Source organism: Talpa europaea (genome assembly GCF_964194135.1).
Source record: "Talpa europaea genome assembly, chromosome: 10".
NCBI lineage: Eukaryota > Metazoa > Chordata > Mammalia > Eulipotyphla > Talpidae > Talpa > Talpa europaea.
Genome location: NC_140077.1, coordinates 43111646 through 43136661, shown reverse-complemented (window position 1 = coordinate 43136661; position 25016 = coordinate 43111646). Strand labels below are relative to the sequence as shown.

General features: G+C 48.5%; 1 protein-coding gene across 1 annotated transcript; it reads right to left on the bottom strand.

Moving 5' to 3' along the window:
• Positions 1-21584: 21584 nt before the first annotated feature.
• Positions 21585-24527, bottom strand: LOC311178219 (perforin-1-like; the record flags this gene model as incomplete). The annotated part of the gene is made up of 2 exons (XM_084244624.1): positions 21585-23032; positions 23989-24527. 2 exons carry the CDS (start codon positions 24525-24527, stop codon positions 21904-21906), a joined length of 1668 nt encoding a protein of 555 aa, XP_084100750.1. The 3' UTR covers positions 21585-21903.
• Positions 24528-25016: the final 489 nt, after the last annotated feature.

The window sequence follows — 25016 nt, the reverse complement described above, 5'->3', positions numbered from 1 at the left end:
GAGGCTCTGGGTTTTCTGGATACCAAGTGCCCTCTGGGCAGCCAAAGGTCTACCTGTTCTTTGGCTTCTGCTTCTTGGAATTTCCCTTACTCATTTCCAATTTTATACATGTTTTCTGATACATGCCATAGATTTAATCTAGTCTTTCCAGGTGTTTTATAGCAAGGGAGATTTTAAGTATATGTATTCTATAATATTTTATGTCCCAAATTTTATTTACTCAACATGTGTTTATTCAATAAATATGGAAGGAAATAAATGTTTATTGATTGTCAACACTCTGCTATTCTATTCTTTCCTATTTTATTCCACAATATTCAAAACACTGATAATTTTGTTTATTTTATTTTTAAATTTTTTTATTTTTTACCTAATTATACATTTTTTTTGAAACAGAATAATTTTATTTTATTTTTTTATTTTTATTTTTTTTCTAGAAATTAGTACTCATGACCAAGGTTATTTTATTTTTTTTGAAGTTGCATATTATTTATTTTTAAAAATATTTCAATTTTTAAAAAAAGATTTTTATTTTTATATTACCCATACAATTGCACCCCCCTTATTTGGACCTCAATCCCTCCTTTCCCCACCGCAACCCATAGTGTGTCTCTGGTTCATAGTGGTTTGTTATTTTTGATTTTTTTCTTTCTTATAGTTATTCTTTTTCCTGGTCCCTTATTTAGGTTTTCTAGATTCCTGCTATGAATGAGACCATCAGTATTTTTCTTTTTCTTTCTGCCTTATTTTGCTGAGCATGATCCCTTCCAGCTCCCTCCATGTTGCTGCAAATTGCATGAGTTCATTTTTTTGATTGCTGAGTAATATTCCATTGTGTATATGTACCACATCTTCTTGATCCAGTCATCTATTTTTGGGTATTTGGGTTGTTTCCAAAGCTTAGCTATTGTAAATAGTGCTGCTATAAACATAGGTGTGCAGGTGCTCTTTGGAATTAACATTTCTGTGTCCTTTGGGTAAATACCTAGGAGTGGAATTGTTGGATCATATGGAAGCTCTATCTTCAGTAGTGTGAGGAATCTCCACCCAGCTTTCCATAATGTTTGGACCAGTTTGCACTCCCAGCAGTGCAGGAGAGTTCCTTTTTCTCCACATCCTCGCCAACATTTGTTGTTGCTAGTTTTTTTAATATGTGCCATTCGCACTGGTGTAAGATGGTATCTCATGGTAGTTTTGATTTGCATTTCCCTGATTACAAGTGATGTTGACCCATTGTTCAAAACAATATTTGTTTCCCCCCAACCCCCTCAGGCATAGTCCCCATAGAATTTTCTTCCCCAATGCACCTGTGCACCATCACCACAGTCCTCTGTGCCCCTCCCTCCCTCCCACTGATCCCTCTCCCTCCTCTTCCCCTGCAGTATGTCTCTGATTTAAAATTGTCTGTTTTTGCTTTGTTGTGTTTTGTATTGTTATTTTTTTACACCGATGTCTTATTTGGTCCCCCTATATTCCTGCCATAAGTGAAATCATACGACACTTTTTGTTTTTCTTCGGGCTTATTTCGCTGAACTAATTCCTTCTAGCTCTATCCACATTGCTGCGAATGGCATGTGTTTATCTTTTTGTCTTTTTTTATTCCACTGTGTGTGTGTATATGTGTGTATATATATCAACACACACACACACAAATACATACGTATATACTCATACCACATCATTGATCCAGTCATCTCTTTTTGGGCATTTGGGTTGTTTCCAGGTTTTACCTCTTGTAAATAGTGCTGCAATAAACATAGGTGTGCAGGTGTTCTTTGGATTCAATATTTTTGTGTCCTTTGGGTGATCCCTAGGAGTGGAATTCTGGGTCATATGGTAGCTCCATTTTTAGTAGACTGAGGAAACTCCAGACAGCTTTCCATAGTGATTGGACCGGTTTGCACTCCCACCAGAAATGTAGGAGAGTTCCTTTTTCACCATATCCTCACCAACATTTGTGGTTGCTGTTTTTTTTGATATGTACCATTCTTACTTGTGTAAGGGGCTATCTCCATGTGGTTTTGATTTGCATTTCCCTGATGATAAATGATGTTGAACATTTTTTTAAATGCCTGTTGGCCATTTGTATTTCCTCTTTGGAAAAATGTCTTTTAAGTTGTTCTGCCATTTCTTGACTGGATCATTGACTTTGTTTTTGTTGAAGACTCTGATAATTTAAGAACCACACTCTGGTGTTAATTCACACACCATGACATGAAGGGGAAATCTTATCCTGTTTTTACAGAGATATCTAAACCCCTGGTAGATGACAGTGACAAGTTCATGTGAGATAGACTCAGCTTAGATCCACAAGGAAGGCATTTGTGATACCCTACCACATTCATCTCTATTGATCAATAAAATCAGAATCTAGATTATTAATATGCATGTCCTAGAAATGAGTAATAGAAGTTGATTCTCCTGCCTTTTTTTAATCAATGAAAATAATGAGGCTTATAAAGATACCCCACTTTTGGAATATTCCAGAATGCTGGTACTTATGGGAACTAGAAAGACATCAGGCTCTAACTCTCTCCTGTCCTTCTTGTATTTTTCTTTGAGACTTGTTACTCTTTTGTCTCTTCTTTCCCTGCTTCCTTTTTCACTTTCACCAGAATGCTATTTATGCTATTTTCAGCTCACTCATCTGTAGATAGTCCCATTGTGGCTATTTAGAAATGGCAGCCATACCCTTCCCATTGGGCTCCATGGCTCACTCTCTTGATTTTGAACAGCATAGAATTTATAGTTTACAGGACCTTCACATACATCATTTCATCTCCTCCTAAGAATGCTGTGGCAGGGCCTCCCCCGTGGTGCAGCGGTTGAGCGCTGGGTTGCGAAGCTGCTCGCAGCCTCCACAGCGCCAGTTCGATCCCCGGCTGCTCCCCGGCCACCAGAGGAGGGTCCCACATGGCGTGCAGACCTCTCCTGCCACCCACTCCTGCTCCCCTCAGCAGTTTACTTTGGTCCTTCTGCCTGCTCTGCTCCCCGTTCCTGCTCTGGTGAATTCTCTCACCCTCCCGCACTTCTGACTATACCCAGTTCTTGTATAAATAAACAAACAAACAAACAAACAAATAAATAAATAAATCGTTAAAAAAAATGCTGTGGCATAAGCAGAACACTGTTATTCTTAATAATTGCATCTAATGAAAAAAGTGGAGACCCAGCAAGGATCACTTGTTTAACATGATACACCCAACAAGTGGCAGAGCTGTGACCAAACCCAGGTTTTGTGGCTTGAGGCCAATGCTTTCTTAGGAGTCCAGCTCACATCTAGCTGTCTAGTAAATACACTTCCAAGTAGAATTCCAAAGTCTGGAGAAATTAGATTTCTAACTCATCAGTGAGCTCTCAATTTTCCAATATTTCTATTAAAGAACAGCAGGTCTGGGATTTCCCTGAGAGAGTGGTGGCCTCAGATTATAGAGTTTAGAAAATTTGTGTGGGTTTTGTGAATGTTCCGAGGGCCATGCTTGGCCATGCTTGGGAGGTTGTTGACCGGTTACTAGTAGCCAAAGGGCTGTGAAAACATGAATGTCTCACTGAGTTCAAATCTGAATGGAAAAAAGTTCTGAGTAAGTCTGAGGAATGACTCTTTGGAAGAAATTGAGCAGTGTCTGAGATGTTTCCATCTGCCTTTCAGCTAGAAAAGTTTATTCCTAACACCCTGTTGCCCTGGCACAATGCTCTGCACACATTTATCTACATGAGACTCTACTGAATAATAATTATCATTATAAATCTCCCACAATTAACCTTCACTATCACCTTGGAAGTACTTAATAATTATGATATAAATGAATCCTCCTAATGAAATCATTCCCAGAAATCTTGAAACTCACCAGCCAAAAAGCCCTTCTTGGTCAAAACTTGACACCTCGGAGTAGTGGTTGGTAACAGAATCTAAACAGAGCAGGACAGTAAGGAACTAAGTAAAGAGCAGATACAGATAAAAGTAGGGGAGAGAAACAGAAAGCGGTTTAAGCACCTCTGAAGTCACATTTTCAAAACATTCTGCAGTGCTACAGAAGAGGGAGCCCTAGAGTTACCAATCTTGGTAGAGAAATCTTTGCCTGTTCTCCGCAAATCAAAACTACCATGAGATACCATCTTACACCAGTGAGAATGGCACATATTAAAAAAACTAGCAACAACAAATGTTGGCGAGGTTGTGGAGAAAAAGGAACTCTCCTGCACTGTTGGTGGGAATGCAAACTGGTCCAACCACTGTGGAGAGCTGTGTGGAGATTTCTTGACCTACTAAACATAGATCTTCCATATGATCCAGCAATTCCACTCCTAGGTATTTACCCAAAGGACACAGAAACATCCATTCCAAAGAGCACCTGCACCCCTATGTTTATAGCAGCACGGTTTACAATTGCTAAGCTTTGGAAACAGCCCAAATGCCCAAAAATAGATGACTGGATCAAGAAGATGTGGTACATATATACCATGGAATATTACTCAGCATTCAAAAAAGATAAACACATGCAATTTGCAGCAACATGGATGGCGCTGGAAGGGATCATGCTCAGTGAAATAAGCCAAAAAGAAAAAGAAAAATACCGGATGGTCTCACTCATAGCAGGAATCTAGAAAACTTAAATAAGGGACCAGGAAAATGAATAACTATAAGAAAGTGAAAATCAAAATCAACAAAAAACTGTGAACCAGAGACACTTTTTGGGGGGTGGGGGGCGGGAGGGGAGGGATTGGGGTCAGAATGGGGGGGTTGCAATTGTATGGGGAATATAAAAATAAAATTTATTATTAAAAAAAAAAAAGAAGTACAGGGAGCATGATCCCTTCCAGCACCATCCATGTTGCTGCAAATTGCATGTGTTTATCATTTTTGAATGCTGAGTAATATTCCATGGTGTATATGTACCACATCTTGATCCAGTCATCTGTTTTTGGGCATTTGGGTCATGCTCAGCGAAATAAGCCAGAAAGAAAAAGAAAAATACCGGATGGTCTCACTCATAGCAGGAATCTAGAAAACTTAAATAAGGGATCAGGGAAATGAATAACTAACTATAAGAAAGTGAAAATCAAAATCAACAAAAAACTATGAACCAGAGATACCCTGTGGGAGGTGGGGTGCAGGGAGGGGAGGGATTAGGGTCAAAATAAGGGGGTTGCAATTGTATGGGGAATATAAAAATAAAATTTATATGAAAAAAAAAGAAGTACAGGGAAACCTGTCTCTATCACACAGCAAAAGGTCACCGAGAAGGAATTTGGCCTCATTGAGGGTTCCTATAAGAAAATTAGACACTAGTGAGCATAATAACAGGTGATCAGATAATAAAGGTCTCTAGAAAGACACGGCCATTAAAATAAAAGAAAAAAAATTAATATAACATTTCAAGATGAATTAGAGGAATTTTTTTAAAGTGACCCAATCTATGAAAATATAACTCTGAATTATAATAATTCACAAGTGAGATGATTGGAGAAAAGGAAAACTTGAATGGAGCTCATATAAAATTAGGTAGTTTATTTTCTGGAAAGAAAAATAATTTCAGAAATTAAAATAAATGAGAGTGAATACAAGGTCAGTAAATAACTCAAATAATATCATAGGAGAAATAAAAGATGCAAAGAAGAAAATTAAAAAGAAATAAAAATAATCTGGAGAAGGGGAAAAATGTGAAGAATGCAACTGATATGGAAGACAGAGAAGATCCAACTTGTGTATCAAAGAGAGCCTCAAGGAAAAAAACTCAAGAAACTCTCATCTATAAGAAATAGGATCTAGACCCTGCAGACATGCCTGACTGAGCACCGTCTTTTGTCTGTGAATCTCTGGGACCTTGGGTGCTATATTGAATGCGTATCTTTTTTGGCTGTATGGCCATGGGCTAAAGCTTCAGTTTCCACATCTAGGAGTCTTAGTCGCTACCTGCCCAGCAGTCATACCTGGTCACTGAATGTGAAAGGGCCTCATAGGGCCCTTTGACAGGTAACTGCTAGCTATGTTCATCTTCACCCACTGCTCTCGCTCTGGTGAGATGATTTAGGGAGCTGAGCCTGTGATCACCACGTCCTGATCCTGCGGCAGTTCAATTCATGTGGTCTACTTCCAGGCTTTTCTGACAAGAGTATGTTTTAGGCTGTTTAGTTATGGGCAGCATCAGCTTTCTCCCCTGACTAGTGTTACAAAGGACTTTCAAACCCACCCAGGTTCTCATTTGGTAATTTCTTATTAATAGAGCAGAATCTGCACTAAATGCCGTCAAAATAACAGTTGAAATGTGCCAGTCACACTGCTAAGCATTTTGCATATAGTCACCTTCACCACATTTTCATAAACCAGCTCTGTGATTTTCTTATTTTGCAAATGGGGAAACCGAAGCTGGTGGTGGAGCTTAAGAAATAGATGGAAAGTCTCAGAGCTGGTAAGTGGCAAGCCAACATTGCTACCTTTTCTTAAGCCCTTCCAGATCCTGCATCTGACAGGGACAAACCAGGGGCAGTGCTTGGAATCCCCTCCAAAAATAGCTCATGTCTGAGTGGGGGTATAGACTACTGAGGCTGATGAAAAAGAGGTGGAGTTGGGCTCTAGGGCACCCCCAGTTGGTATGGGTGTTTTGGACAGGAAGCTGGGGAATTTGGATTGCAAATCAAAGCTTATGTGTCTATGCACTGTGACCTTGGTCGAGTCCTGTCCTCTTTCTGTTTTCAGTTTCCCCACCAGAAAAACTGTTGGAATACTAGTGGTCCTCATTACACAGCTGTTTGAAAAAGCTTAACACTTCCCTGGAATCATCAGTTTAACCTTTGTAGGATCCCTCATGGTTAGGTACCTTTATTCTCATTTTACAGAGAAGGAAGGTAAGATAAGAGGTGAAGTAACTTGTACTAAGTCACCTAGATGTTCAGTGGTGGTGCTGGGCTTGAAACTGGCCCAGTGTGATTCTGGGCTTCTCTGGGGTCTACTGTTCTATCTGGGGCAGGGGAATAATTCAGATTAAGCAGGGCAGGAAGTCCCAAGGACAGGCGTCCTCTGTGGGCAATCACAAATCATGAGTCAGAGATTGTATCCCAGTGGCCTCCTCTTTCCAGGTGTTCTAGTCCTAGGCAGGGCTGAGCAGAGGGAAAAAGATGGAGCTCAGGGCCTGCCCTTGCACTCATGGACGCGAGTCCTCTCCTGTGCCGGCATGCTTTCAGCCCTGGTATCTGTTGGGGGATAATCCTATGGATGTTTTCCTGTCCTGTTGCAGTTTCTGTTCTCAACTGTCTTTTCTGAGGATTTTCGCATGGCAAGTGGCCCTGGAAGAACAAGATCTTATTTCTCTCCAGACAGAAGGCGGATTTTCTTGCTGTTTCCCTGGGTGATGATTGGGCAGTTTCCTCACAGACTCCTTCTAAGATTGGACTTTCCTAAACTGGGGTTCCTCGACTGTGATACCAACCTGTGTGGGCACAACACCCACCTGGTCAGGCCTCCAACCTGGCCCAGTGGGACTTGGGGGGCTCGGGAACATGCAGCTCATGCTGCCTGCTATGACATGAGCAGCCAGTCCTCGGTCCTTGGAGTCTGGAGCCTTCTGCCAGGAAACTATGGATTATCCTACTGGAGTGACCGCCAGACCCTTCATAGCCCCTTAGTGTCAGGCCACATGGATGGTGCTGATAGAGAACACATTCTGGGAGAGGAGGGCACAAGAGTCTGATGGATGCTGCAGTGAAGGGAGAATATAAGAGGACCCATGGGCCTGGTCACAAATATTATCTCCCTGGTGGTGCGAGAAGGGGTTGGGTGGGCAGCAGAAGGGAGACAAGTGTCCCTAATGTCAACTGGGCTGCTACCTCCTACATACAGTCAGAGGAAGGGCCAAGGTCCCCAGAGCTGCTGCACAGGCCTGGGAGCACGGGTTGGATGGCAACTTTCTCTCCTCAGGCCCCCGCGTGACTGACAGCCCACATGACCCTTGGCACTAATCTGTGTCTTGTGTTTGGCTTTCTGGACCATTTGCACTCTGACAGTGGTGCACCAAAGTCACTCCCCAGGTCCAGGTGTCCCCCCCCAGTGCTCATACCTCAGTCAGGCTCTTAGGTCACTGGATGTGGCTGCTTCAGGCCTGAGGTCCTTTCTCAGCTGCTCTCTGGAGCCTGAGGCTGGAGAGGTATGTGGGCCTATTTGAACATTCAGGGGAGGACAATCACTTCCAAATGGGAGGACACTTCCTCTTGCCCAACTGCAGTGGACTCAGGAACTCACATAGCTCGGGATTCCTGGTTTTGCAACCTGCAATCTAGAGTTTATTCCAGTTTTGGTTCTTTTTAGTGTGTTCTTCAGCACTTTGCTCTCTCTGTGACCTTCCCATGGCAATCTGTAGCCCTCTGCCCAAGTCTCAGCTCCACTGTTCTAAGTAGCCATGCAGGGTCTGATTCAAGGGCCTTTTTAGGTTTTTCTGACCCTCTTCCCATCCCAGAAACCTCCCAGCTTCCTAGTGCTGACTATGGCTCATTGGATGGAGGCCTTGCCAAAAATCATATCCGGAACTGTGGAGGGTAAATGTAGGGTAATACAGGGCCTGGCTGGCCTCAGCTGCTTGGAGTTATACAAAGAACAGAAGTGGCTGTGGTAGGCGGGTGACTAATGGTGACCCCTCAGGGTGTCACCTTCAGCTGTTGGGTGAGATGATGTGTATCAATCCTCAAGCAGATCCCAAGCCTGGGCATCCCTGGAGGCTGGTATCCTATCCCCTCTAGTTGGGCCTGCAGGGGTGATTTTTACTAAGATCCCAGGCCTTAAGCAGAAACATGCAGTCTCCCGAAAGCTGGCAATGGGTTCCAGGCACCTTGGGGAGCTATTATGTGCTACGAGGAACTATTATGAAGCTAATAATTTGGTGAGAATTGATGGGCTTTCAGAACCCGTAGGAGCTTGGAGAACATGGATTTTAGTATCTGAAGAGCTGACTCTGAGACCCAGCTCTGCCAGTCACTGTGTGAGCTTGAGCTGGTTACTGAACTTCTCTGAACCTCAGTTTAAGTCTCATCTATAAATGGGACTATTATCTACCCGCAGTGATTACACGAAAAGTGAGTAAAATAAATTTTAACCTGACTTTGGGCCCTACGGTAGGGAGAAGTTATCCCTGGCCAGGTCATGCTCAGAATATCTAGCTCTGTGAAGGCTGAGCTGAAGGAACCGGCCCTTAACAGCAGCCTGCCACACTTCACTTGCTTCACAAACATCATCGTTGTTTTGTTGACAGGAGGAGCTCTGTCCTTGGGGGCCTTTTCTCTCAAGTCTGGGTCCATCAGCCATGATAGTATCAGTCCTCTTGGGCACTCTGTTGGAGCTGCGGGGTTTGCTTTGCCAGCACCACGCAGTCAAGCCAAGTCTGCCTTGCAGCTCCCTACACTAGTGCCAGATAGATATTTTCTTATGTGATCCCTAATCCATACACCCTTCCTGGGGATGGAGCCAAACTCTTAGAGGAACCATTTTGCCCCCTGGAGAGAACTGCTCACTCAGTGTGGAGGCACAGGGAGGGGAGTTCCATGCCGTTCAATGCAATACACACCCAATGGGTGCCAAGCTCTGGTGTGACAAAACCTGAGCAAAGCAGCACCCCTGCCCGTAAGGAATTTGTAAGAAATGCTTCAACAAGTATTATGTGACTTTCTCTAGATCGTGATAGTGTTAGGGGAAAAAGGATGTCCTAAAGCTAATTCCATACAGGCTTTGTGGACTCCACCCCCACTCCAGACCACAGCCATCAGGGCATTGGGAAAGACAAATCCCATCACCACCAAAGGTGAAGTTGCTGGAAACTGAGGGTGAAGTTAAGCAGCCAGGTTGGGTATAAAAGCAGACACGTGGGCCTTGGGGGGCTCCTTTTTGGCTCTCCACCTGCTCTCAGCTCTTCGCCAGCTGTCAGAGTGCCATTGGGTTTCCAGGTCGGCAGATCGGGTAGGATGCATTTGAGACTTTATTTCCCTATTTTCTCCCTGAGTTGTACATTTCCTCATTTCCCCTTCCCTTGTAAATAAACCTTTTATTAGCCTTTTGTGTGTGCCTGCAGCGGAGTATTAATAAGTCCCTTTTAAGCACGTGGGAGAGGACACACAGCCAGACAACCCTTTTTATATGGTGGCTGCCCTGTAACAATAGGGGATCCCCTAGCACTACAGCAGATTAAGACCCCATAATGCATACAGGCATTCATTGATCCCACAAACATTTATAAAACTTCTATGTTGCAGATTATATGTTAGATGGCTCCAAAAGGTAAACTAGAGCTTTCTTCATGAGTGTTAGTCTAATTTTGTTCAGCAATAATTCATTCCAATGCACGGGGCCCACAGACATTTGCCCACGGCACAGATGTGGACCTATGAGGGATGAATTGTTTAGGCGTGGGAAAGTAGCAGCATTTCACAGGGCGGTGACTGCTGAGAAAGGAGTGAAAGGAAGCACCAAGTCTTTCTGCAGGGTTGCGGGGGCGGAGTGGGGAAAAGTCTCGCAGACTGAGAAGTTGGCCTGTGCAAAGGCCTGGGGGCTGAGTATTTGACTTGTAGCGGCTCTGAGGCACCACAGAAGTGACCTCATCCACCGTTCACAGTGCAGAGTGTGCGAGTGGAAGGGATCGCCCAGAGCCATCTTGCCACATAGCTGCCAAGGTTTGACCTGATCTCCTAACCTCTCTGCTGGGGATTTTTGCTTGCTAGGAAAAAACTAGACATTAGACAAAACATCCTCACCACTTGAATCACAAGAGGTTCACATCCAGGCCATGTGACTTTATTTCACAGTTTAAAGGAAAAGCAGAGCTGGAAGGCTGAAGCTTACTGGGTTCTGTGCCAGGTACACAGCTGGTGCTCCACAAATGCTCGTAGCCTTCTCCATGGCCAGATGGTGGGTAGAGTCCTTTCCCTCTTTTGGAGGACATGCGAATGGCAGCTTAACTGACAATGAGTTAAGCTGAGGCTTTCACAAAGCTGAGGCTTGTGAAAGCTCTGTGCAAATGGAAGGTGGGAACTTCACAGGGAAGGTTGGGGTACCCATGTTGCCCCCCATTTGAAAGGGGGTGGATTAAGTGGTCAAATGGAGATTTATCTCTAACGGGTGTGTCCTTTGAGTGGGGGCAACAAAGGAGCCTTCTCCATCCCTCAGGGCATTCAGGTTTAGGGGCTGAGCAGGACACAGAGCTGCCCAAGGTGCTATATGTTGCCTGGTCTGCTCCTGGCTCTCAGTTTCCATGTATGGCTGGCGTCGTGGGTGCCCATCAGAGGTGGTCGATAGGTATTTCTAGTCTCATTTTCCAAATTTAGAAAGAGAGGGATCACAAAAGGACCATAGCCTTGGAGGGTGTTGGCCTTGGGTGAGGGGAGAGAATTCTCCACCCCCATGTGCCGTTTTACTCAATTCCACAACAGACTGTTCCCTCATTACAATGAAAATACTTAGAAATAGAATAACAGTCTCGGTTGTAGAAACCTATCATATTAAGATGTACATGTTTATATTATGTATTTTATATACAGATAAAGTTTTATTCCCATATAATTATGAATTATGATTATGAGTTGTATGTTATATGGTATAGATTTTATACATCATAGCATATAATTTATTATACATTTCAAAGTATATAATATATAAGTATATTGAAATGTAGATTGCAAATATGAAAGATGTAAAAATATACCTTAGTAGGTATATTTGATGCATTTCAAAAAGACAAGGAATACTTTTATAAGCTCCTCCTATATCCTCAAGCTTTCACCCTTTTGGGCGCTACATATCCTACTACACAACCATGATTGACTCACACCTCAGTGTGAGTGAGGAATTTAAAACCAGGTTTTACTCTCACCAGCCCTGTAAATCCTAACTCTGTGCCTGCCCTTTCACAGAACCTTCTAGTGACTGCCGAGAGCCCTCTGGGCAGGCCAGAAAACTCCCCACGACCGTGCTGCCTTCAGAAGGGGGCCTCTCAGCACTGCTCTTCCTGCCAGTCCCTCAGCCTCTGCTTTCCATCCTGGTCTCGTTTCTGATCCTTCCACCAACCATGCAGTTCCTTGTGCCTGAGATGCCCTCCCCTTTTTCTCTCACCACACCTGTGCCTGTAAGACTTGGCTGAGAAGTCACCTCTATTCAAATGTAGGCCTGGTGTCCCTCCTAGGCACCCTCACCGTGCCTGTGTCTACTCCTCACCCAGCAGGTCACCCCACCCTGTCACATCAGACCCTTTCTATGGCCCTTCAAAGCGGCGAGCTCAGAACACACACATGCTGTGTCATGGTTGCCTCTTGACGCCAGTGTTCAGCACACGGTGCAGAGACATGTCCAAGTGATGGTAGAACTGAATGTGAGTTGGAGGTAGAGAGGGAGAATCTGTGTCTTAGGCGTGAGGGAGTCAATCCTCTGACTGGTTAGGACCAGATGGAGAAACACGGGCTCCAGCATTTTGGAGATTTGGGCCATTTTAAAGGTTGGCATCACCCCTGGCTTCCCAGCCCCAAACCATTTACTTCCCTTCCTCCTTCCTCATAGAATCGCAATATTGTTCCTCTCCTACGAGCTGCCCTGGGCTTCGAGGAGGGCCTCAGTCCTTACCGGGGACCAGCTGCAGCAGGGGATCAGTCTGAGGGTCATTGGCTGCAAAGAAACATTTATCTGTTCTTCAGAAGCACCTTCCACTGCTTCCATTGGTCCAGCTGCAGCAGCTGGAGCTCAGAGGCTACCTCCCATAGGTTACTTCCGCCCTGGGAGCCAGGATGGGGCAGCAACCTGACCTTCCAAGCAGAGATCACCCTGAGTGATCTCCCCTCCAACACCGTCCCGCTCCTGAAACAATTCCCGGCTTTGCTGGGCGGACACGTGTTAGACTCGGGAGCTCAGGGCTGAGAATGGGAGTGGAGAGGTTTGGGGTGGGGCGGGGGGGGGGGTTGAGAAAAGCTACACTAAGCCCCCGTGGCAGCTGGCCCAGGCCCAGTTGCGTCCTGCATGGTGGGCTGACGTTCCCTTCTCTCTCAGTGCAGTGAACCCTCCAGTTGTCCATGTATCAGCCTGGTCCTGGCCACATAGCATGTCCCTCTCTGGTGGGGAAACCCAGCTTGTAAGATAACGAGGAGCTGCACACCCAACCCCAGTTCTGGGTGCCTCTCCTTGGATTCCCCCAGACACAGCCATGGGACCAAGTGAGGGCCTATGCCAAAAAGGGTCAGGGCTGCCTGACCTCCTGGAAGACAGCTCCAGCACAAGGCACTGGGTCAGATTCCTGAAGGCCTTCCCTCTCATTCAAAGTCCATCCTCTGTGGATGGGAGACTGGGAATTCCTGCCTTTGCCTGGCTCACCTTCCTTTCTTTGCCGCCTCCTATGACTGCCTCCTTGACGACCCCTTTACACCTGCCTGGCCCCGGCCCCCGGAACTGCCTGGCACTGACTACTCTATGGATGAGCAGCACTGCTTTGGCTTCGGCTCTGTGTACCACACCTGCTCAGAGGTGAGTCCCCACCACCTCTGCCAGCCGGGTGCCATGTCCCGTGAACCAGGCTGGTCCACCCAGCCCACCAGTAGGTCTGGCGATGTGCTCCCAGGGTGGGTGTTGCCACCATAAGGGAGCTAGGTGAACAGGGCTCACTCTACTACCTTCTGCTACACCCCTGCCCTGCCCTGCTCAGCCCCATCCGTGTGCTCTCCAGCGAGTGCAGTGGCTGGAGAACACTTTAGTGACAGGAAAGATGGCAGAGAGCAGAGTAATGAGATCCTGGCTGGACTGGTCTGGGAGCTGACCTGTGGGGGTCCATGAGTCACAGCAGGTGCTGAGCTCCATTTGGGAGAAGGAAAGTTGTCACCCCTGCTCTTCAGGGGTATGGAGGAAGGTTTGGGGCTGGCTTCCCACCCTACTGAAATTCTCCTGCATGCACCTCCCTCTAGGGGCTCAACTTCTGCCTCCCCATGCCCTGTGTCTGAGGAGATAGACACAAGGCTGCATAGCCCTGACCCAGCCACAGGGCAGAGCAGGGCACAGCCTGGGGATCAGTGAGGGCCACCCAGAAAAGAGATGAGCAACAGAAAAGGGGACAGCCCAGGCCAGGTGCTTGCAGAAGGGGTGAGGCCTCGGTGACCCAAGTAGCTCAGCCCCCACCCGGAACGCAACACTCTGCTCGGCTCTACAGAGCCAGGAGGTGTCGAAGTTCAGGCAAGCCTGGGAGACATGGCCTCTGCTTTGGGCTGGAGAATGCGGGGGAGATGGGATTTTGATGCCATGTGCTGTATTTGTTGTCTGCCTGGGATGATAGGAGAGACTAGTAGGAAATTGGGGCTCTCCTGGAACGCAGTTTTCCACCACCTGTGCTGTGGCAGGTGAGATGGGAGGGAGATGGGAACCCTGACCTTGTGTGGGTGCCGGGGTCTGGGCTGGACCAGTAACCCCTTCAATGCCCGCCATGTGCACGGGACTCAGACTCCCCAGAACCTCGAACCATGGTCCCTGCTCAGAAAACGTGTCTCCTACAAAGGCCGGGAGGACTTAGGGAGGGGACAGTGCAGTATGGGCTGTGGCTGGGTCCTTCCCCTCTGTGCCCTACTGGAGAGGAGGCATCTGGCAGCCACTGGCACTTGGGGTAGAGTCAAGTTATCTCTCTCTCTCTCTCTCTCTCTCTCTGTCTCTCTCTCTCTCTCTCTCTCTGTGTGTGTGTGTGTGTGTGTGTGTGTCTGTGTGTGTTGTGTGTGTGTGTATGGACGGGCTCCTCCTGCCTTCCTGGCAGTATTCTGGGCCCAGCATCCATCACACCCCCCTCTCCCTCTGTCGCTACCCTTTGCCCCCTGGGCAATGTGTCAGAGCTGGAGCACCAGTGCAGCCTGTGAGCCCGCTCCCCCTGCCACACAGTTCAGGACCTTTGAGCCCTGCAAGCAGCTGTGGTGCAGCCACCCCGACAACCCGTACTTCTGCAAGACCAAGAAGGGGCCCCCGCTGGATGGCACGGAGTGTGCACCCGGCAAGGTACCTTCAGGATGGGGGTCTGTAGCAGCCACAGCCTTCGTGATGTGTGGGTCCCAGGGGATGCCCTGCCCCCCACCAACTGTGCATGTTGGGTTAGTGCTAAGGACAGGTGCAGGCCCCGTGTGCAAGTGAAGCTGCATGGAGGCCTCACGGGAACTTGCACACACTCAACCCTTTCTTCTCCCACAGGCCACAGTCCTTTGCTCCTGAGTTTGCAGACTTGGGTCTTCCATCAGCCCATGTAGCAGGATGCTTATTTCCACTCTGCAGATGAGGAGGATGAGCCCGGCCACGGGGAGCTCCGTGAGGTCACCCAGAGAGGTAAGCAGAGAAGAGAGGCATGAGAGACTCCGGGCTCCTCCCTGCGCTCCCCCTAACATCTGCCCTTTCACTTGTCAGTGGGTGTTGCCCCCCACATGCACGTGTGAGTACAGGGCTTTGTTTCCTGGGGCGCCTTGTGGCCAGGTGCGAGAGCCCTGAACTGGGGTCTGAAACCCCCCTTTGTTCTATTGCTGGTCCCGGGTCATCTCTGTGTGGTGACCTTGGGCCATTCATTGAACATCTCTGGGCTCCGGCCCCTGGCCGAGTGTCCTTCTCTCTCTTCGGCGTTGTTCAGAAGTTACTGAGTCACGTCTCAGTCGGTGAGGGAGCACGTGTGCAGCGGGGTGCTAGGGGGTATGATTACTCAGCACCAGCTGTTAGTCCTGACATGGACCCACACCCACCAGCCTACCCTCTGCCCTCACCAGGCTCCTTCCACTCACATGTGTCCGTGGTTGCACAGGCCCAGGAGGCTCCAGGGCTGGTGGGTGATTATCTCAAAAACTGGGGCAGCTACCCCAGGAGTTCCAAAGTCCCACCCTCTCCAGGCACAATTCATGAAGCAGTCAGGGCTCTCCATTTTGGCTACACATTAGCAGTCCCACCCCTAGGACAGGGAGTGGCTGCCCATGGGCACGAGCTCTCTCCTCGGGGTGATGGAAATGTTCTGAGGTTGGAGTGTGGTGAGGGTTGCAATACGCTGCTAATGAAAAATCGCTGTATTGCACACTTGAAATGGGTGAATTTTATGGCCTGTAAAGTCTACCTCATTGCCCCTTCTTTAAACAACCGCTACCTCTAGGGATTCTGACTCAGTGGGTGTGGGTGAAGCCAAGGCATCTGGAGTTTTAAAGTTCCCCAGGTGATTCCGAGGCTGCGTACCGCTGAGTCATCTCTCGAGAAAGCTTTGCTGTGTTTCTGTCCAGTCATCCTATAGAATCAAGGACGGGAGCTAAGTTTGGCTGAGTCTTCCTTTGCATCTGACCCTGCGCTAGGGCCTTTGTAGGTGTTACTGCTGCTGCTTCTTACAACAGTCCCATTTCACAGGTAAGTAATCTGAGGTTTAGCAAGGTGGAGTGACAACAAACCACACAGAGCTAGAAAAGGCTGAGCTGGGACTTGGACCCAGGCCTTTGACTCATGCATGTGCTCCTCCACTGCATGCATGAACCTCCCTGTGCGGCTGGCTTGCTTCCGGGAACACTACTACTTGTGACCCCCAGGTGTGATTTTGAGGCACAGTGCTGCAAGTTCAAAGCTTGGTGGCATGGGAACATTGTCTTTCCTCCACTATCAGCCCTTTATTCCTCCCAGGGCACAGTTGTTATCATCACTGGTAATACGCTCTGCTGTTTGCCAGGGCTGCTTGTGCCAGGCTTTCTCCTTGGCACAGCAGCCCTGTGGGTGGTGTCCACATCGGGCAGTTGAGGAGTGACTTAGCAAGGGGAGCCCTTTGCTCAAGGCTACTTAGCCCAGGGGGAGGTGTGGGATTCTGTGTAGCCCCCCTGCGTGGCTCACACTCTTAATATCCCTGTCTCTGGGCTCATCCCTGGTGTTACTACCTGTGTCTGCGCCAGACTGGCTACCTCTGTGGCAGCCTAGGATGACCTCACCCCCTCTGATCCATCCAGTGGTGCTTCAAAGGTCACTGCATCTGGAAGTCGCTGGAGCAGACTTATGGGCAGCATGGAGGCTGGAGCTCCTGGACCAAGTTTGGTCATGTTCGTGGTCAAGTGGGGCAGGCTGCAATCTCGCAGCTGGAGCTGTGATAATCCCTGTGAGTGTGCTTGGCTGGGGTGGGCAGGACAGGGCAGGGGTGGCTCATCTAAATGCTCATTAGCCAGGTCTTCAGAGAACAAATACCACATGAAGCATAACTTCCTTTAATCTTTCTTCACTTACCTGTTTCTAGCATCCAACCTCCACTCCCACACCACCACCCAAATGTCAGCATTCTGGGGAACAGCCCATTTTCCCTTTGTATGAACTCTATGGAAATTCCCTCTCCTCCCCAATTCTCACTGCCTTCGGGCCTGTGAGTGCAGCTGACCATGGCTCAGCAGCCTGCTTGGCGCAGCTGCAAGAGAGGTGGGGCAGCGCTCCAGGAACACAGAGATGGAAGCGCAGGGCGGGGGCAGCCAGGCCAGGCCCTCCTGGCTCCAGATAGCGTGATGAGAAGGAATGGCAGAGTCCAAGGATGGCAGCGGCTCTGGCACCCTCAGGCCCTGCGTGTTCTGCTGCTTCCCTCCATGGCCGGGGCTCACTGTCTCCGGGGCAGCCTGCTCCCGAGCGAGATGCTGTGTTCCCCCCTAGGCCACGGGCCCACGGGAGCTACCCTGTGACTCCCCCCCCGCGGGTGAGAAAGCCGGGCTTAGAGGGAAGCCTCGTGGTGCCCACTCTGAGTGAACCACCTTCTGGCCCTAATGGACTTTCATACCCTCAATCAAGTGCCCATTTATTGAACTCCTCTGTAATAATAACTACTTTTATTTCATGCAGCTTAAGTGAAACAACGTGTGTGCTCTCAGCACCATGTCCAGCACAGATGAAGACTTAATAAAGGACAGCTGCTTGTAATACATGACACAGTTTTACTAATATCAGTATATCAAGTGCTCGCTCTGGGCCAGATGGATGCTAAGCACTTAGGTGCATCCACCCGTGTAATTCTCCCAGCGCCTCTGAGCAGGGGCCGGTAACCTCGTGCCCTTGACATTTTGCGTTAGTAACCTTGCCTCATCCTCTTCCGTTAGTGGAGAAGAGGCTCTAGATGGCTTTACAATGGCATTTCTTACTGAGTCTTCACAGAATGGTGGGAGGGGGTAGAACAGGAGAGGTATTATGGTGCCCCCATTTTTTAATTAATTTATTTTTTATTTTCTTTAAAAATTTTTTACATCATTGTTCATTTTTTTAAATTTTCAAACAATGTTTGCTTCCCGCCACCTTCTCAGATTGATTCCCACAGAATTTCCTTCCCCAAGGCACCTCCTTTAAGGGAAACAAAGGCACATGGGACTAAGCACCTTGCCCAAGTCCGCACGCCCAGGACTCGGAAGCCAGACCTTCTGAGTGCAAACCCAAATGTCCTACTACCCCCTAGTTTATGATATCAAGTGGAAGTGTGTGCAGATAGGAGTGGTTTACTCATTATTGAGTACCTATTGTATGCCAGGCCTTTTGTTAGGGTGAAGCGATGTAAGAAGATGACAGACTGATTTTTCTAGCAGTCCAGTTGGGGAAGGTTGTCGTCCCTGCTTTCCGTCCCACCCCACTACCCCCTCTCAATCTGCTTCCCCTTCCCTCTCTACTCTTCTCTCTCCCACCTCTTACTCCTTTCTTCTTCCCCCCAATAGACAGACAGAGAGACACACACGCACATGAAGAGGTGGTATGTATGTTGGGTCTAGAGGGGTCAGGAAGCCTCATCTCAGCAGTCCCCACAATGGTCACTCTAGTTTATAGGTTAGTGGAGCCCCTCTTTAGGCTGCTCTAAAGGCTTGACTGTCCTGGTGGCAATGCAGGAGCCTGATCCTGCCAGCCTTCCCTGCCAGCAAGGTGACTGGCCTCTCTGTGCCTGCCACAGCCCAGCCTACCAAGCCCCTGTGCCCAGGGCCCATGTTCGAGTACCAGATCTGCAACAATGAGGGGTGTCCAGGGCCCTACCAGGACTTCCGGGCTCAGCAGTGAGCCAAACACAACTCCTACTACCTCCATCAGAATGCCAAGCATAGCTGGGACCCCCCCTCACCTGCGTGTCCTTGGGCATCTGCTGGGTCCACATTCTTATGGATGCCACTCCTGGGCCCACTGGTGAAGGTGGAGGGACAGTGGGCAGGTGGCCACATCACTTTGTGAAGGCCTTTCATTGCGTACCTCGGGGGACTGCTGTTTTCATCAAAGCTGTTCCTGATTTGTATATTGATGATCACATTTTTCTGGCTGATGCAGGAGAATGTCACAAGCCAAGGCCACGTCCCCCAAGTGTAGGCCGTCAACAGAGTTGGCCGTTGGGTTGGTGCCTTGCAGACCTGGATTTACGGTACAGGAAGTCATCTGCCTATGCAGGTATCCCTCGTTTGCACAACTGCTATCCCAGGAAGCTTGGTGCTGTTCTATGCCATGGTTTTAGGATCTACCCAGCCAGCGCCAGTCTCTCTCTTCTGGAACATTTCTCTGAGGGCTGTTATAGCAACAGAGAGAAGCCAGCAAAGGGCTGGGATTCATGGCATGTTAGAGTGCTGCATCTCCCCCTGCGGTGACCTTTAGGGCTAACTGTCCCTAGGTCCCGCTGGGCAACCAGCCACAGAGGGAGAACAGCATAACACCCTGAAGCAGAGGAAGTACAGAGGGAAGTTCCCTGAAAAGACAGAAGCTTATCAAAAGATAAGGACCACCAGGAACCACTACAAGAATTCTAGAAATCTTATCCCGTCTTTTTAGAACTACAAACTTTAATCCCTTATTGTCTTTCTAAACTTCCTTCTTTCTTCTATAAAGGTCATTGCTTGTTATGTAGATCACCTCCCTGATGGTGATAGACTGAGCCCATGAGCAAGCTGATTTCATTGATATTCATTGTCCCTGTGCTTTTGGAAAACATATATATATTGGTCACAAACTCAAAGAAAATTACACTCAGATTTTCACTCTTGAAGTGTGTCTGTTTGTCATTTCTTTCACCGAAGCCCTGACCACCCTGCACGCTTCTCTCAACCCTGAGGTGGCCTCATCGTCTACTGCTGTGCTGGTCCACAGCATTAGAGCCTTCAGGCTGGAAGGACCCTTCACAGTCCTCTAGCCCCCATCCCTGCCAGCCTCTCGGTGGTCCTTTCACAGACCCATGCTCATCCCCTACCACACAGCTCTTGGGCTCTGGCAGCAGTTCTGGTGAGAAATGCCTTTTCACTCCTGATCCCAGGCCATTTCTTTGTGGCCCTCATCCCAGGATGTCCTGGAAGGACCCTCATCTCTTCCTCTTTAGAACGACAATCAGCAAGTTGGAGGGGACTCAGAGGCCTATCCATTCCTGCTGGTGTAAAGACTTCTCTGGAACATCCTTTCAGGAGTGTCTACCCTCTGCCTGGATTCCTCCCGCTCTGGGGAACTCACCACTTGCTTGCCACTGTCCCTGGCTCCGTGACTGCCCAGAGACTCCAGCAAAGAGTTCCGGGCCCTGCCTCTCTTCAGTGGGGTTGGTCCCCGGGTCCCACCAAGAGCCTGGTTCCTGGGCATGAAATCCAAAGTGGTCCTGGGAGTTGTGGCTCCAGACCTGAGTCCTGAGTGTAGGGCAATTTGGGAGCCCATGGACCAGGAGCAGGAGCAGAGAGTTTCCTTAAAAATTTGGCTGGGGAAGTGACTTGCTTTGAAAGTCTTGTAAATCCATTCACAGCCCAAGCAAGCACCTCAGCATGGGGTGGGGAGGGGTTGCAAGCTGATGGAGCAGACTAGTTTTGGGCTTTCCCAAGACCTTTAGACAAATTCCAGGAAGTCAGCTAAGCCCCAACCTCCCTTTTTCTAAGAAACGCAGCAAGTGTTTATTATGTTCTCTGGAAACAAACCTCCTTTGTAGGACATCAGTAATGCAGGGAGAGAAGGGAACACTTAATTGTTAGAACAAGAAAGGCTACTGGATCCCTGGCTGCTGTTCTGTTTTACAAACCCAAACAGGTCACTCTTCTGCTTGCCTTTCACAGCCTTCTGGTGTTTGCATCTTTGTCAAGATTCACCACCGTCTGTGTGTCTGGTGAAGTGTGTGGAGAGTCACAGTAGGCTCAAGTCAGACTGGCTGCCTCTCCCATGTGCTGTTACCTGAGCAGATTCCTTAATGCCTCTGGTCTTTGGTTTCTTCCTTAGTGATGCTAGAATCTCCTTTGGGGATATTGCAAGGTTTAAAAGAGTTAACTTATAAAAGCCATTTCAGTTTGTACATCAAGAGTGGGCAAAGGTGTCTCAGACTAATGGCTTATTGTTGTGATTATTATTTTAACACTTGCTACTGATGTAGCGTTTCACTGGCCAGAGATAATAAATGAGGAACTGAAGGTGGGAGAGCTCAGATATTTCACCCAAGTCACATGGCTAATAAATAAGTGACACAGCAGAGGGTGTAAGCCCCAGGCCATACCTGGTGCAAGAGAGCTGCTACCATCACATCATTTTATGTGTCAGGTTATGTGTATGACTCAGGTCAAGGCACTTATGATTCATCTGAGAGGCAAAATTTAGTGGGCATAGAAGACAGAGCAAAAAGAACTGCTGGGCCTGAAGGGTGGATTTAATATGAAAAGGCATTCACCACACTAGAAAGGGTTCAGAAAGGTCTTAAATGACAGCAAGAAGCTGGGTGGGAATGGCTGCTGTGTCTGTGCATCTGTGAATGTAGGGTGTGGCCCAGTCGGGCTCATTTCCAGGGCCCAGAATTTGGTGGAGCTAAGCCAGTTTGGACAAGGAGATTCAGGTCAGACCTGTAAGTTCAGCCACTTGAATGAAAAAAAAAAAAAAAGAAAAAAGAAGACTGTTTTCCATTGGACTAAATGGGCACTGTCTGTGAGAACCTTGTTAGGCCAGACATTCTGGTCCCCTCAGGCCTGCTGTTCTCACCACACTGCCCCACTCCTGTTCCCAGGGGGCTCCCCAGGATGCCCTTGGGATGTATACTCCATGCAGGAATCCCCTGTCAGGTGTTGCAGGCACTTGGCTTGGTAGGAGAATTTCAGGTGACCGTGGTTTAAGTTGCAGTTCACCTTGTGTGACCCAGATTTTGGTTTTGTGTCACATGAGCCAAGAAGGTCATCATCCCAGCCATTGTCTTCGTCCCAGACCTGCACCCTCAGGGTCCTCCCTGTGGACAGGACCACATCCTGAAAGTCCAGTGTTGTGCGCCACGTGGGATTGTTGTTGTTCGACACTGTGCTTGTCCTCAGCTCCTGGTCGCCGAAGAAGGCCTTTACATAGGCGTCTGTGGCAGTGGTCCAGTCTCCCCACAGACCTGTCGCCTGGAAGTTCTTAACCTCCAGGTGGGCCAGGCCTCTCTTGCGAGGACAGCAGCCATGGTTAGTGAGGTCCATGCCATGGCACAGGCACTGGCACGGGTCTTTGTGGCTCTTGTGCTGCCCCTCAGGGCAGGGCCGGCTGCAGTCCCTCCAACGAGCCCTGTGCAACACGTACTTGCTCACGGCCTGCCTCAGGGCCTCTCGGTGGGGGTCCTGTCTCTTCAGCAGCACATGCAGAGGCTCCACGGTGTAGTCCACAAGGCCTGGGGTGTCCTTCAATGATTCTACCCATTGTGAGAACTGCTCGGGCTTGGCATGGTTCCCAAACAGCAGGTCATGCGAGGAAGTGTGGTGCCCACCAACTATGTCAATATAACGTTCCCGGAAGGTCTGGTGGAAGGAGGTTGATATATTGTGGTTTTTCTTCTTCTCCTCACAGGCCTTGAATTCTGATGAAAAATTTACCTTGCTGCCTATGCTGACCTCAGCCTCGACCTTCAGGCAATCCTCTACCTCGTTGTCTGTCAATCCCTGTAAGACCAGTTCACAGGTACGCAGGGCCGTGAGGGTCGAGATCCGGCCACCCAGCTTCATGGACCGGATAAAGTGGGTGCCGTAGCTGGAGATGAGCCTGAAGTACTCAGTCTCTGTGTAGTGGTTGAATTTGGGGAGTAGGGCCCTGAGGGCCTTTTTGAATTCTGGGTGTAGTGGGGGGTTGTGTACTAGTTGAAAACTGAGAGAAGAGAAAAACATGAGGCACAGTGGTGGGTAGCATTTCCCCCATTCGATAAGTCCCTCACTATGGCCCAAGGTCACAGGGAAGTGGCCAAACTAGGACTTAAGCCCAGGTAGTCTGGCTCCAAAGCCTAAACAACTGAATCACTGAGCCCGCAGGGAAACCATTTTGTCTGTTTTCCTTCAGTAATAAGGACGTGGCATAGAAATTTGCACTTTCCTTTTCAAAATAAAAAGTTTTTTCTTTCCTTTTTATTTTCTAATCATAAAAAGTGAAGATACTATACTGATGGTATCTAATAGTTTTGGAAGCTAGTCCTGTTGCTGCGGCCTATTTGTCTGCCACTCAGTTGGGCCCTGCATGTGTGGACCCCTGACAGCTCAGGCCACATAGGTGCCCTGGTCTCACATGGGGAAAAGTTTGCATCCAGGTAGAAGAAATCAGAGTGGGTGAATCTGGAGTCCATACATTTCCTGGGCTGGGATCTGGGTCCTGAGGGCTGGGGGTGATTGCAGTTGCTTAGCACTAGAGTCCTAATGCCCAGCACAGAGCCTGATAAGTCAGACTTAAATAGTTGATGAAAGGGCAAATGAGGTCAGTGATAGGAGGGACCCAACCAGCTCTCCTGTCTCTGCCCCACACAGGAAGGATCCCACAGAACTGCCAGTGCTCATAGAAGAGGGGGTTATTGGGACGACCTCAACAGTATCATGTCCTCAGGCACAGCCTGCTGGCTTCCCTCTACCTGTTCTCTGCCTGGGCGCTTCCAGATCTGGACTACAGGAGGTGAGGCCATAGGGCACTGTACCACTCATGTGTGAGAACCAGGATTGCAGTTTCCTCCTGGTGGAGGCAGTCTCTGTGTTCCCATCCTGCCATTCCTGGGCTTTTAGATCACCCTAAATTTCCCAACTTTTTTTTCATGCCTCCTCCACCCCCACTCCCAAGCTCACCTGTAAAATCGACACTCCACCTCATCCTTGCTGAATTTGTACTCGTCCTGGTGGGTTTTGTCTGCTGCAAATGCAGCTGCATCTGAGTGTGAACCGGCCATAGTCATGCGTGCCTTGCTGCTGGGCTTGGGATTCACGTCTAGCCCCACCCGCCAGTCATTTTCAATGTTGCTAGCTGCATCCTGGGCCACACCCTCGACAGATTTGATCTCGGCTCTGACTACCTTGCGCTGGCAGACTGAGGACTGGGCACGCCAGTGCGCAAGGGCCAGGGGCAGGCGCTGGAGGGTGTTGTCCTGCAGGACGTTCTTGCAGAGGGTGCAGGTGCCGTCTGGTCGCAGGTAGTGGGTTGTGTCCACCGGGAAGGCGCCTGAGCGGCGGAGACTGGTCACGTCTACTCCCTCCCCTGCCAGCCACGAGCCAGGCACGAAAGTCTCGTGTTCATTGCACTCAGAGTGTGTGAAAGTTTGGCAGGGGGCAGGGGTGGGTGTGGGCAGCAGAAGGAGGAGAATCCCCTGGAGAAGCACAGAGGTGGCCATAGAGCTGCAGAGACAGGAGGTACAGCACTTCAGGAGGCTGTGGACAGAGGTGCAGAGGACATTCGACTCCTCCCCCAGCTGTGACCTATGGAATACAGAGGGAATGCAATCTTTTATTTCACTGAATGCCAGAACTGGAATGACCCTTATAAACCTAGGCTGCACCCCATATTGTACCAATGGACCCACAGAGAAGTGACTTGTCCAAGGACACACAGCCAGAAGGATGCCCCAATTTCATTTAAGCATCCTGGAGATCCAAATTGATGACTTTGTCCTTTGCATCACAGCTGCTGCTTCTGGGAAGGTGCTCTGTGTACAGAGGAGGAGGCAGACAGTAGCTGTAGCAGATTTTGGGGAGGGACCTGGTAATTCTAGAGATGTCTGGATTCTGGAAAATGTTATTTTGTTGACCCCTGAACACTCACTTCTCCTACCCTCATCTCTCTCTCTCTCTCTCTCTCTCTTTCTCAGATTTATTTATTTATG